At 31.9% G+C, this 18,921-nt stretch overlaps 1 protein-coding gene across 1 annotated transcript; it reads right to left on the reverse strand.

The window, feature by feature from the left end:
* Nucleotides 1–497: 497 nt before the first annotated feature.
* Nucleotides 498–9,048, reverse strand: LOC134690040 (prolyl 4-hydroxylase subunit alpha-1-like). Its single transcript, XM_063550011.1, has 8 exons — nt 8,926–9,048; nt 8,092–8,143; nt 6,253–6,386; nt 4,541–4,705; nt 3,894–3,967; nt 3,149–3,314; nt 1,904–1,990; nt 498–868 (listed from the first exon to the last, which is right to left on the reverse strand). The coding sequence occupies exons 1-8, from the start codon at nt 9,046–9,048 to the stop codon at nt 758–760; spliced, it is 912 nt and encodes a 303-aa protein (XP_063406081.1). The 3' UTR covers nt 498–757.
* Nucleotides 9,049–18,921: the final 9,873 nt, after the last annotated feature.

Below are 18,921 nucleotides of genomic sequence, written 5' to 3' on the forward strand. Positions count from 1 at the left end.
AAAAATGAGACAGAGGAAGCTGTGTCTGTTGTTCCTTTATTTTATAGTTTATGGGGATACTAGTATGTTAATATATCTGAATGTGAAATTAAATGATCTGCCGTCTTTGATCTTTTTGTTTTTTCAAGTGCCTGAAGGACTAAAACAGGTCCAATATTTCTGAATGTGCACTCTTATTGATTTTATGTTCATATTTACGACTTTATGATCTGGACAGGCATACCAATAAGTTTGTGTGCACGTTGAACTATTAAAATCCCACACCTCAACTTTAACCATGATTCATTGGGGAGGAGGTACATGTGCATGATGTAATCGTATATTTCAAAAATTTTCCCGATGATCTTCATTCAATCAAAAGATCAAAATTGACAGACAAACAGTGCACACATTAACATAAGGATAACAGGAACAACTAAACGTATTGTATGATACAGCATATTAAATCAGCTAACACTATAAATCAACTAAATAAAAGTACGTAAGAAAACCTAGTACATAATGTATATAGATATAGGAAGATGTGGTGTGAGTGCCAATGAGACAACTCTCCATCCAAATAACAATTTAAAAATTAAACCATTATAGGTTAAAGTACGGCCTTCAACACGGAGCCTTGGCTCACACCGAACAACAAGCTATAAAGGGCCCCAAAATTACTAGTGTAAAACCATTCAAACGGGAAAACCAACGGTCTAATCTATATAAACAAAACGAGAAACGAGAAACATGTATATATTACATAAACAAACGACAACTACTGTACATCAGATTCCTGACTTAGGACAGGTGCATATACCTGTATAACAGGAACTCTGGTATTTACTTCTGGAAATACTGTAGCGCCACCTATTTTAACATCATTTAACTGAAATATAAAGATACAATCTATATTTTGAACATTTATAAATAAAGGCAACAGTAGTATACCGCTGTTCAAAACTCATGGACAAAAACAAAATCGGGGTAACAAACCAAAACCGAGCGAAACGCATTAAATATAAGAGGAGAACAACGACACAACAGCGAAACGCAACACACACAGAAACGGACCAAGCATCAGACAAAACACCACGAGAATAACAAATATAACATGAAAACCAAATACATGAATTTAAAGTTTTATAAAGTTTAACATGGTTCTTAATATCAAATATCATCTTAAACGAGAAACAAGAAAATAACTCTCCATCCTGGAATAAACATTACTCGATATTTGTATTTTATAAAAACAAATCTTTAAGACAAAAGAGAAAATTTCAGCGCTCCAATTGTGATCTTTTCATTTCTTTGTAACAACGTTCCAACAATGCCTGCATACGGAATATACTTCTCCGAATTGATACAATATTGCCGGGCTTGTATTTCCTACCAGGGTTTCCGTGATAGAGGATTGCAGCTCATCAGGAGGCTAGTAAACAAAGAGATCCAAATGTTGAAGTTCAAATCATCCCTTCGTAAAATTTACAGACCACACAACGAGTTGGTTGGATGTCATAGGACGTTTCACAGATGATATCGGATATGTTCATTATGTCGTTACTACAATATCCTTCCCTTTTCACGGATGTGACCTACCGAATTAGACTATTTACTGGATTTGTTGAAACACAAGTAGCATGACAGGTGCCATATGTGGAGCCGGATCTGCTTATCCTTTTGGAGCACTTGAGATCACCCCCAGTTTTTGGTGGGGCTTGTTTTGCCTAGTCTTTGGTTTATATTTTGTGTCTTGAAACTGTCTTCTGTGATATTATTTGTCTGTTTATCTTTTCATTTTTAGTCATGGCGTTATCAGTTTATTTATCGATTTATGAGTTTGACTCTCCCTCTGATATCTTTTGTCCTTTTTTTGAAATCTATCATTTATACTGTTTCAATAAGAATACATATACAAACTTACGTAATATAACCAGGTTGCAATTCTGTCACCAGCTCCTCTCAGTTCTGGGTATTTGGTTTCATTTAAATCATCTGGTACTCGTTTTTCCTGGAATATATTTTAAAGGCACGTTTCTTTTAACAAGCTCTACATTATGCAATTGAAAAATCCATATTGTGTTTGAAATACAACAAGAATCTTTAAAATGAAAAATCAAAGATGCACCAGTACATTACGTTTATACAGATTATGTAACCGTTTAAATGGAATTTATTTTTTGGTTTAGAAAAAAATATACAGAGAGACGAACGGATGGACGTATACGCACCGCGAATACTATGTATACTCACTTCGTCAAGTTATTATATGCATATTGAAACTTAAATCTTTAAAAGTAATAGTCGCTCATGCTCTCATAATCAATCATTAAGGCAATTGGATTTTAAATCAGGTCAAAAAGAAATAGTTATCCATAGACGGGTTTATAGATATAAAAAGATGTGGTATGAGTGTCAATGAGACAACTATCCATCCAAGTAATAATTTATAAAAGTAAACCATTATAGATCAAGGTACGGACTTAAACACGGAGCCCTGGCTCACACCGAATATCAAGCTATAAAGGGCCCCAAACATTACTTGTGTATAACCATTCAAACTTGAAAACTAACGGTCTAATCTATGTTAATAATAATAGAAACGAGAAACACTGATGAACCACATCAGTTAAAAAGATATCTACTAAACATCAGATTTTGGTAATGAGCATTTATGAAAAACGAGAAACACTAATGAAACCTATAAACGACATCTACTGAACATCACATTCCTGACTTAGGCCAGGTGCAAACAATTGCAGTGGGTTTATACGTCTTAATGGTACAAAGCATTTACCATTATCTGAAACAATAGTGTAGCACCACACCATAGCAAGATATCAATTGAAATGACTAAATTCAATAAAAAGTCATATTTACACAAGTGAACATACTCTTAACGACAAGACATATTTTTTTTTTTAACATTTTTAATAATTTAAGTATTTATTTTATTTCTGAACAAGCTAATTCAAAAGGCATCTGTTGACTTTTTCAAGGCATTTGTTAGTCAGTCTTTTATTTGTATTTAGACCCGAACCCATGTTATCAGGATTGTCACGAATAGTTGTTTTTAATTGAAGGAAAATCTTTTTTCTGAAACGGCTTATTATTTGGGCAATTTTGGGATTTAGAAACTTCAGGCTTCATTTTTATTCCACACACTTACATTACTGTCATAATGTGGATGGTACATTCCTCCTATTCCGTAGTTAACTATTTGGAATGGTTCTGCATTGTGCATGACAGGCGACCATTGTGTTGCCAGACCTGTTAGTAGTCCAACTCTGTGGGTTGCTCTTTTAACTATTCCAGGTTCGTCTTGTAAAACTGCCCTGGAAATACAGGTTCATCAATGCAATAAGTGTGTAACGATATTTCTCGACAAGAAACAATTAACTATTAATATAATTCAAAGCGAGAGGCTGCGATAGAGACTCAGACATAATATGATCTCCGAACCACTGATTTCCAAAGGAATGCTTGCAAACAACCTTTATTTACCTTTTCACACTGTCAGAGTATTTGAATAGGTTTAATGGCGAATTGAACACATGTTTAAGTTGTTTAATATTACTTTTTTTATAATCTTAAATTTATGTTTTATATTTATGCCGAATTTTTATAATTTTCAGGACCTACCCGATAAGACTTGATGCTGGGTTCGTATTAACATAAGTAACACGATGGGTTTCACATATGAATCAGAACCTGCTCATCATCTGGGCACCTGAGATCACCCTAAGTTTTTTTCGTGCGGTGCATGATGCTTAGTCTTTAGTTTCTATGATGTTTTTGTATACTATTATTTCTCTGATTGTCTTTATTCTTCTTTTAGCCATTGTGTTGTCAGTTTATTTTCGACTTTTCGTGTCCCTTTGGTATATTTCGTTTCTCTTTGAATACTGACTTACGTCTGACTTACTCGTGTTGTATCAATATTAAAACCAATGTCTCCCTCGTTGGTTTCAACAGAAGATCTTTCAAACTATTGGGAAAAAAAACATTCAAAAATGTAATCTTTTCAATTAAATACTAGTCGCTCTAAAGAGCAAAACACATAACTGTAACACTTAAATTTGAACAACTCAAAGTTGACCAGCATACTTTTCATTATTGAAATGAATAATATCACTATCTTTATGGAACACATAGTTATATTACAGTTATTTAAAATATTACTAATTGCATACAAGTATAGATACATGGAGTATATGACAACTAAATCAACACAGGGATCAAAATACTGTCTTCAGCAATTACGTGTTAAAAACTAATTTATTAAGCTCTTAATCGCCAAAATTGAAAATCAGGGATGACATATATAAAAAAAAACTATCAAATATCAAATCGAAACATTTCAAATGAAATGAAGATATAGCATATGACAGGCACAGACGCGGTTTCTAATGTGCAACGGTCATATGAACTTTGGGTGGTGTTATTATACTTTCTTTATCTAAATCTGGGTACTAGAAAACTCAAAATAACAAACGCTCGAAAAAGACCAAGCATCGTTTGAGATATTAGATTATTATTATGAAAATAATTTCCAACGTACCCTTTTCTTGGCCTCATTCCTGAAATATGCTGCTTCAGTCTTTGAAATGACGTCGTGGAAGAGATATATTTCTGGCTTTAAATTTACAATTTCTACTTTTGCTTTATAGTACGGTATAGATGTAGGTTTAAAGAAACAATATAGTCTAGATATTTCACTTAGTGGCTAAAATAGACAAGAAGTTGTATAAAAATTATTAACCTCGATTGAAAATTAAATTAGTTTCAAATTTTTCTTAACATTGTTATATTGTAGAGCATACAACAGTACAAGTGGAACTTTAATGTTGCTGCAAGATGTATGAAACCCACCAATTACTTTAAAAAATGTGTAACTCATTTTCATTTTCATCACTTGGCGTCCGTCGTCCGTCGTCGTCGTTGTCGTCGTTAACTTTTTACATTTTGAACCTCTTCTAGAGAACCACGGATGGAATGAAACCATACATGGCACGAATGTTCCTTATGTGGTGCTGACCAAGTGTTGTTACTCTATAGCCGATCCATCATCCAAGATGGCCGCCAGCGGGGGGACTTAGTTTAACATAGGACCCTACGGGAAATGCATACAAATGACTTCTTTAAGAGAACCACTGAATGGAATGAAACCAAACATGGGATAAATGTTCCTTATGAGGTGCTGACCAAGTGTTGTTACTTTGTAGCCGATCCATCATCCAAGATGGCCGCCAGCGGGGGGACTTAGTTTAACATAGGACCCTATGGGAAATGCATACAAATGACTTCTATTAGAGAACCGCTGAATGGAATGAAACCAAACATGGGATAAATGTTCCTTATGAGGTGCTGACCAAGTGTTGTTACTTTGTAGCCGATCCATCCTTCAAAATGGCCGCCAGCGGAGGTTTTAGTTTAACATAGGACCCTATGGAAATTATATACAATTGTCTTCTGTTAGAGAACCACTGAATGGAATGAAACCAAACATGGCATGAATGTTCCTTATGAGGTGTTGACCAAGTGTTGTGACTTTGTAGCCGATCCATTATTCAAGATGGCCGCCAAGGGGGACTTAGTTTAAAATAGCACCGTATGGGAAATGCATACAAAAGTCTTCTACTAGAGAACCACTGATTTGAACAAAATCAAACATAGCCTAAATGCTCCTCTCCTTATGAGGTTGTGTTGTTACTTTTAGCCAAATTTTATATTTTTTTATATGATTTCAAAAACCCAAGTAGAAACAGGTGACCGATACAGGCTCTTGAGAGCCTCTAGTTTTTTGTAAGTTTTGTATATTTGTCTCGATTGCGATCACCCATATATTATTTTGTTTTATTTCCAACTAAACAGACTTCTTGATTTCTTAACACTTAAAACTCGAATTTGTCATAATTGAGCGAAACTATTATTTTAATTAAGTTATTCTAATGGTTTGAATAATGAAAATTCCTAAATGGGAACAACGTTTATATTTTCTATTACCATCGCCAACGCACAGTTTCATAATTCAACTGAAAAAACTGCGTAGCATTTTTCCATTAATACCATAAGATATGCTTGTACTATTTGGAAATGGCGATTTATATAAATGTAGTAACGAATCATACAGGCTTTAATTATGATTCCCCGTCGTGAATTGTTTGGTTTTTACCAGTGTTATTTTTTTTTTGTACATTTGATTTTATTTTGATCTGTTTGATCATAAAGTGAAATACCAGATTAAGGTAATTATAAAGTGCTGATACATACTTTTCTATTATTTCTACATAACTGTTTATAATGGTCATCATACTCATCTATATATAATGGTATGTCCAATTTCTCGTCTGTCTCGTTTATGTTATTCTTGTAGAATTCATACTCTTTGTTTATTACGTTATGACCTGAATAATAAGTTCATATATAATGGGAACATATATTTGTTTCTTCATTATAATACACCATTAAGATGCTATTAATGTTAATCGGATTGAGAATCCAAGCTGTGTTTAACTTGTTAAATGCGCATATGAGCCAGTAACAGATACTTGTTTATAAAATGTCTTTCTAGTGTCGTACGTCACTCTTTCATATGACATAACGGATTCAGTTTTATATCTATCAACTTCAGTGAAAATAGTTTGAACCCATTTTGTTTGGTCATTGTTTTCATGTGTTGCGTTGAGCATGATTGATCACAACTACAAACGGTTTGCAACAATACTATCTGGTTATTTTGACCTACTTTTTCAGTCTTCAGAAGCTGTTAGGTGAACCATTAAAACCAATATATACCCCTATCCTTGTTTTTTTTTTAACCTTAATTAATTTTTCACAAATTAAGTCGTTGACCCTTTTCTTTTATTACTCAATTTAGATTATGATTGTGTCAGCCTCTAGTATAACGTATTTTTGTAGCTTCAACTGTTATTTATTTACTAACCAATTGCAATCTATCTCTCAAAACTTGTATCATGCCAATTTGAAATGTGTAAAGTCTTAATAGTGTCATGGAAATATGTTGTGGTATACATAAAGGTAACAGTAGTATACCGCTGTTCAAAACTCATAAATCCATGGACAAAAAACAAAATCGGGGTAACAAACTAAAACCGAGGGAAGCGCATTAAATATAAGAGGAGAACAAAGACACAACACTGAAATGTAACACACACAGACACGGACCAAGCATCAGACAAAATCCCACGAGAGTAACAAATATAACATCAAAACCAAAAACATGAATTTGGGATAGACAAGTACCGTGACACGTCTTATCGTAATGTGTATTTACACATACATGTCTGTTTGTGAAACATGAATCTATATTAATTGATTTTTCATTGACATTTATAATATCTATACTCGGTAAACTATAATGTTTCACCCTCCTTTCCTCATGCTTTGACGAAAACATTTTGTTGGATGGAAGAGCATTACATGTCTAATAGAGTTATTGACAAGCATATCTAGACAAGAAGACTTGAATAAGATATACATGTATCGAAATTAATGCATCAATTTTTTCAGAGTTCATTATCTTTGAATTTACGTTTCACTAAGGATCTGCCATTCAATTGTACAAAATGAGGATAAATATGTAAAATATTTTTTTTTGTGCTGCACTTTATATTGACAGAAAGGTTGGCGCGAATTTTATTTATTTTATGATTCCAGTCAACAACCCTATACATGCGAAATTAAAGTTGCAATTAAATTTGGCTATATCTTTATGAATTCATGGTCCTTAATGCTTCATTTAGCAAAAGTGGATAAAATGCAAAGCTTTAAACACACACGATATTTACGAATCATCAACATTTAGTAATGTGAGAAATCTTGAATGTACATGTAATTTATTTATGGGTAAGATTTTAGTTCGTAAGAAATAAAGTTATTTTTTCTAATGTATGAAATAATGCACGGAAAGTATGTACGCCAACCCCACAAAAGGTATATTGGACTTACAATGTATGTGTCATGTATTATCTTACGAATGATATTTGATATATTTATAACCTTGGTAATACTTTTATTCTAAATTTTACTGGTATTAGAAATGACTGATCATTCTTATGAAAGTCAAAGGATCATTTTATATATTCATACCTAACTGGGTAAAATCTGATAAGATTTCTGTTGATCGTCGACGCATACCAGCCTACAAGTTAATATGTTTATATAAGGATGTGACTGACATCAAAAACAGTTAAATATTAGAACTCTGATTTCGTTACACTTATCTCAAGTATAATGAAATCAGAGTTATATATTTTAACTAGATAGTAAGACATAAAGACATAGGTCTTAATCTTTTGTAAAATTGATTTGACTTATCTGAGAAAAGGAAATAGAAAAACTATATAAATAAGAATTTGAATTTACCGTCCTTTGTTATGTAAACAAACTTGCAAAAACCAATGACCAACACATCAAATCAATGATAATAATGAACATGACTAACAGTTTTAAAAGTGATTCTAAAGTTAGGACACAAATAATATAAATTATTCCATATTGCTAAACCTTAAGTAGGGTATCTATATGAAAGATATTTTGAATGAATAAGCATATTCACCGCGCAAAACGTTGCGTGCTTTTACGTGTATAATTTTGATAAAAACGTTTAATTTACAAATGATTTTGGTAAATAATTTCCGTTACAAACATTTCTATCGGAATATTGGCCTCAGCGAATATCAGTTTTCAAAAGTCAATAAAACCACATATTTACCTCATCAAAAGACAGTAATTGTATAGAATTTCTATTTACTAAATTTTCCTTTGATCTTACTGACTAGTAATTACATTCCCAGCACAGTAGAGTGATATGAACAATTATCGCTAGAAACTAAGAGTGCACGTGCCGTTGTCAATTAAATTTACAACGTCGTCAGAGGTAAAACAGCGATAAACATATTATCATCTATAAGTATTGCTTACCTTATCATATATAGTTGCGAGAATCCTGAAAATAGCCATTTTATTGATACTTTCGTCCTGGAAAGAAGTAAAAGGAAGTCTAGCTAATAATGCTTCACACCAAAGCCTTGCCTCGTTTAGCATATTGTTGTCGATAGCAACTCGAATAAGCTTCAATACCTGAGACGGACTAAGAGGTTGACAATGCTCACCAAAAAGAAAACCATCAATTGCTCCTTCAATGTCAAAAAAATAAAACGTGCGCAAGCGTAGTAACGCCTGCGCTGATGCTTGTACGTCGTATTCATCTGGCCAATGTTGAATGTTTTGATTAACTGTCTGATATGTCGTGTTTAAATCTGAAATCAAATATAAATTGTTTTCCTGAAATTCACGTTCAGTTACAATTGAAAAAAATACTTTATTGTTCTGAATGTACAAACAAAAATGTATCTAAAATAATCCCAGGTAGAATGAAACAAGTAAAGTTCTTCTTAAACATGTTGTTAAACTGGACGAACACGTTATATTGAATGGGTAAAATCTTTGTCTCAACTTTCTCTAATTCAATGTATCTTTTTCCTGGCCTGTTGACTATGTTTTTTCAATTAGCATGATGAACGTAGTATTTGTTGACCTCGGTTCTTCATTATGGCGTGAAATTTGCTTGCTTTTTCTGTGACGTCACGAACAAAAAGCAAACATGATTGATTGTTTTCCATACATAGAACTCATCGGTGTGTTATTCATCGGAGAAAAAAGATTACGTTCGTCTACATATCGTTTAAAAATCATTGACATTGTACTACCAGCTTTTGTGTCATACAATATTTTTCTACTTTCGACAATTACATTTTAAAAAAAAACGGCGAATCTCGCGTTTTAAATTAGAAAAATATTTGACGGGAGTTGAGAGATATTTTATCTCACTCGATGAAATGCTATAATCCAGTGGTCTTATATATTTAACAACATTTGCAAGCTAGATTACACCCAATCATCTGTATATTGAGTTTGTTATAATCCAATACACAATAATGTTATTTGACCTAAAACTAATCGTACGTGTGACGACGACATATTAGTGTTAGTTTTGCTGAGTGAAATATTTCAAATAGATCGGCGAAAGATACATGTAGGAGAAGGACATTCTTATTAAGATGGTACCTAATACTTTCACTAAAATTAATTTGGTTCGTTTAATTTTCATCAAATTTTGCGAAAGTATTTACTTTGTCCCTTTAACAAAAATTTAAAAAAAATTGACCCAACCGTTTTGTCAGAATAATTACACTGGTTATATAGCAATTTGACAAACACCAATTTTGATCACTGAGAAGCTTTATCCTTTAAAAACATAACGTAATTCAAACGTTTAGCTGACTTTACAGAGTTATCTCCCTGTAGTGTTAGGTACCACATTAACACTGAAAACGCCATGGCAAACGACGAAATAACCATAGTTACGTATACATAATATTACAAAAAAAAACGCAATGTTTTTTAAAGTCGTTGCATTAACATAGTGATATTGTTTTCATTTAAATTTACTGATATCAAAATTACGAAATATCTAGAAATTAAGGGTTGTACTTTCCTTATGCATGCATAATTATGATACCTTACTTTTGACAAAATATTTGATTAAATTTGTCTTTGGTTTAATGCTTTTGATTTGAAATATTTTTGTTTTGTACATTAGTTAGAAAAGTATTTTTTTTCGAACTCCGAATCTTGCTGACTATTAAACTAATACATCTTAATCCTGTATTCTTACGTAATGTAGCTTCATTGATTATACAGTCTTCACACAGTATATTAGCAAACACAACAGGCCATTTATATACAAATCGTCCAATCAGATGGAAGGCGTTAATTGGATTCTCTGCATATCCCGGATCTTGGCTACTTTGTGTTACCGTTGGCTCTAGGTCATTTAATAATCTTAAAAAGAAATGTTGATACGGTATATCTGTTTCTGTCATTTCTGTAATGTTGGCATTTAAACCCAACATTTTTTTTAAAATGCCTTGTACCAAGTCTGGAATATGGCAGTTGTTATCTAATTCTTCGTGTCTATGAACGTTGCATTATTGTTTGTTTTTGGTGCACTTCTGTGTTCTGTTATTTCGTTTGTTTCGCTCTTATAATTGATATGTTTTCCTTGGTTTTACTTTATAACAGGTTTGTTTTTTCTCTCAATCGATTTATGATTTAGAACAGCGGTATATCACTGTTGCCTTTATTTATCATTGTGTATTATTTCATATCTAAAAGAGAAGAACGATGCAAAAGGAATACTAAACATAATCAGTCGAAAAAACTAATAACACAATGGCTAACAAAGAAAAAGACAAACAGACAAACAAAACACAACTTAAAAAATGTGTATGTGTTACTCCTCATTCAACAAGAGTGTGAAGTATAAACTCCATAAAACATTGTTACTTGTATGAAAATAATGCAATAGTTATCAAAAGTACCAGGATTATAATTCAGTACGTCATTAGTGACGCTCATATCAAAAGTTATTAAGCCAAACAAGTACAAAGTTGAAGAGAAAATGCTTCATATTCAAATGTAAAGACTTAGGGTTTTTTTTCCTTCTTTTTTTTTTTTTTTTTTTTTTAAAATGTTAAATTTCAGCAGTTGAAAACGTTAACCTGACATATGAATGAGATATCGATCGTCTCTCTGTTGAAATCACAAATTTCTTAAAACCTTTACTAAATTTTGCCAGAAATAAAAATATTTGGTTGTGTATGTATAATATGGTATATAACTAACGGAGCTAATACAGTAAGTTTAAAGAATATTAAATTTATTGATGATTTGCCTTAACAATATAAAGGTGTTTTGGGAATATTAAATAAAATTTGTAATGAAATAAAAAAACAAAAAATGTGTTTACGGACATAACGTACATATCATTCATATAATTCATATCATTCATAAAATGATGAGTGCGACGTATTACGCTATTATTCTTGGGGTTTTGGGTCTCGTTCATGATATTAAATATACAAGGCAGTAAGCTCAAAGGGAAACTGTACAAATTGTCTGTCGATAGATACGTTTATTCCAAACAATTAGTGTCATGTAAAAAAGACAACTGTTTCAGTAGTATACCGCTGTTTAATTGTTCAATAATCATAAATCGATTCAAAAAAAATAAATCCGTTTCACAAACACTGAATGATACATGTATGAGAGGAAAACAAAGAAACAACACACAAATGTGTCATTATTTAATCTACAGTAAGCAAAATCTGATAAAGCGCAGGATAAAAGCTGGTATAAGAGTTTTGTCTTTTCTTAAAATGCAATGTGGTTCATTCAGAATTTGATCTGTGGAACGGAAATTCAATAACGGTCAACCAACTCGATATGGCATCCATAAAATTTCACGGTTTGGAAGTGGAACATGATATTAAAAGTCTTATTTATATTATACATTTATCGGCATGTGTTATATGTATACTTGTATTTTGTTTTGAACAAATGTCTGTGGCAGGATAATAACTCAAATGTGTCGTGAGGAAAAGGATTTCTAATTTTTTTTGTATTGTCTATTAAAAAAAATCAATATGCTGCTTCACCTTTGTTTCTTTATATCAGTTACTGACTTTACTGTATAGTCATTGCAAATAAAAACAGTACTACACAAGTAACATAATTCTAATAAAATTTAGTAGCAGTAGTTATTTGATTTAGTCACGTTATACACTTGCTACATTGAAGACCATTCGGCAATCCTCGGTAGAATCCGCTACTCTATGAGGGTACGTAATCGGCCGAGTTGAGACGAATGCATTGAAGACCTGTTGGTGACCTTCTGCTGTTGTCTTTTCTATGGTAAGTTGTTGTTTCTTTGCAAATTTCCCATTTCCATTCACAATTCTACACAATAAGTTACCAAAATATTCAGAGCTATTTGTTTTACTATTTCTTAAAGTAAATAATATGCATAGCTGTAGAATAATTTCCTTGACAATTTGATCAAATCACGATACATTAATGTGTTAGATGGTTTTATATTTAACACTTATATTCCATAATGGTTAGCACAGTCTGATTTTCAGATTGAATACAGTGCATTATATTTAAGACTTCCCGAATAATGTCCTACCTTTGAATTTCGAATGAAACTGATCTCTGATCCACGATTTGCATATCTATATAGTTCTTAAAAGCTGTTAACAACTTCCCTTCCTCGTGAGACATAATAGACAGTTTATATACCGATGTAAATATTTCCCCATGTAGAAGGTTAACTAGAATACAGACATAATAAAGAGTATAAACGAATTTCATCACTGTGAATTGAAGGTCTTCAAATATTCTTTATGACCATAGTATGAATATACAAAAACTAATCCACCCACCATCTGTGTAACACATTAGTCTTGCTCTTTTAGATAATGTGCTGTAATCATGCAATAATGTGTATTTAGTTGGTTTGTTCGCTAAATATCAATCTCAAATATTCTACATATGCGAACGTAAAGAGTTAATAATTTATTACAGGAGAAATGCATGTAAAATGTGTCGGAGAGGAACAATTACTTAACTATGGTAAAAAAAAACAAAGAAAGAACAAGATAAGTACACGTCACAAAACAATACTGAGTTATAAAAATGAGAGGATGATGGATGATTGCAAATGAGATAAATTTCAACCAGTGATAAAATGCAATTAGAAATTAAAAACGAAAGCTCATCGTATGACCGTCAACAATGATTAAAACCCATGATACAAGAATTTCAAAATTAAGAAAATCTGCAATATATTCTCTCATATAAATGAAGTTAAATTGCAGGACCGTATTTACAGAGGAGCATGCTACTTTTCAATCTTTTAAGCATTGCTCCTTTGTCTTTTTTTGATGAAATGCTTACGATAACAATTGCAGCACATTTTGAAAAACAAGAAAAAAACAATTTCTCGGAGGAAAAAAAAATTGAGTTAAGATCAAAATCACGAGAAACAGATGAATATGCTATATTCGCACAGTTTACACTTTGGGAAGTTCCATGGCGGTTGAACAACCCAGTTTAGATCCTTTTGGAGTTCCTCATTTTGTTCTATTTTTTTTTAACTTGACTTGCCTCTTCTTTATATATTACGGTATTTGAACATTGCTCAACTCCTAACGTCTCAAATTATAGTTGTCTAATTTCTGATTGTGTTTGATGTCATAGGAAAAACGCATAATATACAGATAGAACTCCGTCACAATCTCGGATCGATTTGTTATTAGTTTACTGGGCCTTTTTTATAAATCTAGCTGTTTGTTTCTCTCGTTTTAATATTGTTATCTGGGTATCTTAAAAGCAGAATAGTTAATTAACAATTAAAGCATATTGTCAACTATAGTTACATAAATTATATACATGTCACTTGGACTCTGGTTGATATGTATCCCAACGGTTATCATACCACATCTCCCTAATTATATGCAAAATAGGAAAACTAAATTTTATCAATTGCATGCGTCCGAGGCGCTATTTTAGATTCACCTTTAAAAACAACGATTAAATACGATATTTTCAAAGCTTAGTATACTACAGAGCAGGAAAATCGGAATACCAAACAGGATTTTCGAATCTATCGATGGTCAAATTATCACGATGCAAATGGAACTAACAAACAAACAATCAAACACAAATACAGTGTATTGATATATCCTTTCGTGACTTGTTTTCTATTAACACACTCAAATGGAAAAGTCCTTCAATAAAATAATGTAGCATCATTCAATTTCTGTACAATCTTTATTCCGGAACATTACACACATGATATGTTTGGATTTGTTTTAGAAAACGGACGGTTTAAGTTACCATAACAACTTGTTCAAAGATCCTATTTATTATTCAGTTGAATAAGTACGTCAAAGCTACATTGTGTATATCAGTAACTTGAAATTTATTTTTAATGCAAGTTTACACTCACTTGACCGTCTGGGTGAATAGAAATACGCACAGTCCGTGTAAATTACATACGTCTCATCACCCAATCACGCATATTTTTTTATTATAAATGTAATTTTCCATGAAATGTCATTTTTTTATATAGAATTAAGATGTGTGTATGGACTTCTTAAAAAAAAGAAAAGAGCTTTTTTTTATTCTGAATCATAGAATGACATTATAATTATTGACTGTTAGTTGTTTAACGCCCAGTAGTGATCTACGTTAGCCCAAATTATGCATTTCACTATCATAAAGTTTTCAGCAAATCATTTAATATTTATATCGATCATGCGTTTCATAATTAACAAAGATTTGTTTATTAGTTAAACGACATCTGTAACACTTAAGCCCTGTAACTTATCGATAAGTATTTATAAGCATTCTTTCTACATATTTAAATGTTTACATGTTTCAATGATTTCATTATGAATGCTTTAATATGAGAAGACATCCACACATGTATCAAGGACACAAAAGTACAATCATAAAAATACTGAACTACGAAGACAATTCAAAGTGGTAAGTCCCTAATAAAATGGCAAAATCAAAAGCTCAAACACATCAAACGAATGTAGAACAACTTTCATATTCCTGACTTAGAAGATGCATTTTCTTGTGTAGAATAAATTCAACATAGATACCAGGACTACATTTTTTTATATTCGCCAGACGTGCGTTTCGTCTACATCAGTGAATTTCCAATCCAATTTAAAAAGGCCATATAAAGTACGCAGTTGAAGAGCACTGAGGACCAAACTGATGGGTTGAACCTGTGTTTTAGCTAGCTATACCTCTCACTTGTATGACAGTCGCATCAAGTTCTTTTTATATTTACAACGTTGCATGAACAAAACGAGCAGAATGTTTACCATTTAAAAACCTGCTGCATGGTCTATTTGCCAATTCTAATTCCTTCATGCACTTGATCTGTTCAAGGCGGCTAATCTATGAATATAAGGAGACGCTTGCAATGTATCCTCACCCTGTCTCACTTTAATACCAAATTTATGCGAATCGGTCAAATATGACATTTGTCTCACTGTTTTGCTGATTAAACTTCATGTGAGCCTTCTCATAAGGTTTATGGTTGTTTTTATGCCCCACCTACGATAGTAGAGGGGCATTATGTTCTCTGGTCTGTGCTTTCGTTCGTCCGTTCGTCCTTCCGTCTGTCCCGCTTCAGGTTAAAGTTTTTGGTCAAGGTAGTTTTTGATGAAGTTGAAGTCTAATCAACTTCAAACTTAGTACACATGTTCCCTATGATATGATCTTTCTAATTGTAATGCCAAATTAGAGTTTTTATCCCAATGTCATGGTCCACTGAACATAGAAAATGATAGTGCGAGTGGGGCATTCGTGTACTGAGGACACATTCTTGTTAGTTAATTGAAGTAAAGATTAACACATTGTGTAGTACTATGTATGTCTTTGACTGGATATCATTTGTTTACTATAATTGTATATTACTTTAATAAAAAGAAGAATTGTGAGAAAAAATTGACATCCTCATTACTATATTCTCTGTTGGATGATTGTCTCATTGGAAAATTAAACATACCCCATCTTTTTATTGCAAATACTTTTAATTTTCAAACTTAAAAAAAACCATAAAATGATATATATATTCATTTGTAAGGTGGCAAATTTATATTTATAGACCATTATTACAACCAGCTGTCTCCATGCAGTGATAAGTACAAAATAAAATAGAGATGTTACAAATGTAAAATATTCAAAAGTAGACTATTTAATATAATTGTCAAACATATATTATGTTTAAATATATAAAAAAATCATATGTCCAAAATTTTCAAACATATGCATTGTTTATATGTAATGTTTATGGATTTAATTTCTTTTGGGGCTATAATGACAGATTTGAATTATTTTAGCAATAACAACTTGTTTATCAGGTAAGCGGATCAGTCAATTATAGTATAAAAAGGTCACCAGGTAAAAAACAATTGTTTATTATTCTTCTTCTTTATAAATAAAAAAAAGCTAAATTATAATATTCTCACATTCATTAAATTAACATGAATTAATTATGAGAAAAAAAGGGTATAATTGACAATGAGAAAACACTTCACAAGAGACTTTGTGTCACAGTACGGCCTTTAACATAGTCACTTTAATAGACAAAATCGTCGAATTAAAGATATTCCATTTCATAATTATCGGTTAATTGAAAAAAATACATTCTTATATTTGCCAGTATGAATGCAAGCAAAGAGCAGTGTTGATAGACATATATCAGAACGGTCTACAAAAACGAAAAAAAAATTTGAATATAAATAATTAAGAAATAAATATCAAAAATTGCCGTTTATCTAATAATGCTGGTTAACCACATGTTGATAAATGATGCTAGGCTATTTATAAACAATCTATAAAACCTCTTATTACAAATTAGTATGAAGGTTGCCATTCACTGAATCGTTTTACACGACTGCACTGCATTATTTTGTTGCTTTTAATATACATGTATTTTTAAAAGATCTCTGAAATTATTAAAAATATGTTTACAACGTTAACGTTATTCGGTTCAGGAAATTTCTTGGAAAGAAAAAAATTACAGGATATTGCTAATTTCGCATTTTATGAGCTTAGAGATAGTTTATCCTGAGGTATTTTGTGAAAATTAATCACACAGAGTCGAATTCCTCAAGGGCAGAAATAAGATCATTTCATAAGAAGAACACTAATAGTCTATATTTGTAATTGCTAGCAAATAACGGAAGGCACCTCATCCCCCTATTGCAATGGTAACGGCAGCCATTTTGAAAATTCCAACGGCAAAAGGGGCATCTTTTCATGTCAATTAACATTATTGCAAAGTTTCATTGATTTTGAAGCATTTTGACTGTTTCCGCCATTTTTGGAAATTCCAAGGTCAATATTTGTGTGAAGTTTGTTTCATTAACTTCGGAGCATATGTATTTTGTTGACTTTTTGCTGTGTTCATGGGAACGACGGACATCTTGAAAATGAAATACCCCAACTGCAAATCTGCACACGCTGGTTAACATTATGGTAAAGTTCCATTACAATTGGCTTATACAATTCCGATATATAAGCTGGTCAACAAAAGAAAAATTAAGAAAAAAAGAAAGTAGAATAACAATATGTCACCCGAGCTCCGTTAATGGTGTCATGAAACATAATTTAAAAGGTTTTTCACTATACATGCTGAAAAATATCTCAAAGACGTTGTTTATTTTGCAGTGCATATTTATCTATGCAATGTATGAACTCTTATACTGGCGATTCATTATATTCGTTAAATACCAATGATCGTGGGTTCTAGGTTAACCATGAACTGAAATGATCAAAGACTGCCAAATTTCTACAAGCCTTATGAGCAGGGATTGGCAAAACCACTAAATCAAATATAAACGAAAATGCAAGTTTTACGGAATTACCGAAAATTGAAAACATAAAATATAAATGAATCCACAGTACTTAAACACGTTGAATTCTGAAATTTAATCAAATACAATTAATGAAGTGAATTGATTGACTGTCAATGGTCAAGTGTTCTACGATTTATTTCTAGACAACAAAGCTTTATTAAATTCAGTTTTTTTTTTATCATTTGAAGCTTAATTAAACTAAAACAGACTTAACTGTGAGAGTCGATTTAAAATTTAAAAATCGTCAATATCGACTATTTTTGGGGTAATTTCTTCCACCAACACCTTAAAACTAAAGCACATTGAACCAATTGGTAATTGATCTTATTCTAATTGTTTCTACTAAAGTACTTAACGAATGCAGACGACGGGTCAAATTAGTGAATCAAACTTGTAGTTAATTAATAACAGTTTTAGCTTACTATGAACCTTTTCAGTGTGACTGCAATTGCAGATGATCATGTATTCATACATAACATTTGTTCATAACAAAATAATGCAGTCTGAATTCTTGATGTAAGGGCTTTCCAACGAGAGAAGAAAATAGTTTACTACTTACATTCTGTTTCAAAAGAGATTGTTTGTAACTGCATTTGCACTGTGCACTATGATGGCATCTTAGCATGACGAA

This window comes from Mytilus trossulus, chromosome 11 (assembly GCF_036588685.1).
Source record: "Mytilus trossulus isolate FHL-02 chromosome 11, PNRI_Mtr1.1.1.hap1, whole genome shotgun sequence".
Taxonomy (NCBI): domain Eukaryota; kingdom Metazoa; phylum Mollusca; class Bivalvia; order Mytilida; family Mytilidae; genus Mytilus; species Mytilus trossulus.

What these genes read in the sequence shown, in the direction of transcription:
- LOC134690040 (XM_063550011.1), bottom strand. Translation starts at nt 9,048, where the DNA reads ATGCTAAACGAGGCAAGGCTTTGGTGTGAAGCATTATTAGCTAGACTT. An exon ending in TCGCAACTATATATGATAAG is followed by an intron (nt 8,144 to 8,925) that starts GTAAGCAATACT and finishes ATTAACTTGTAG; the next exon opens with GCTGGTATGCGTCGACGATC. An exon ending in ATCCACATTATGACAGTAAT is followed by an intron (nt 1,991 to 3,148) that starts GTAAGTGTGTGG and finishes AATATATTCCAG; the next exon opens with GAAAAACGAGTACCAGATGA.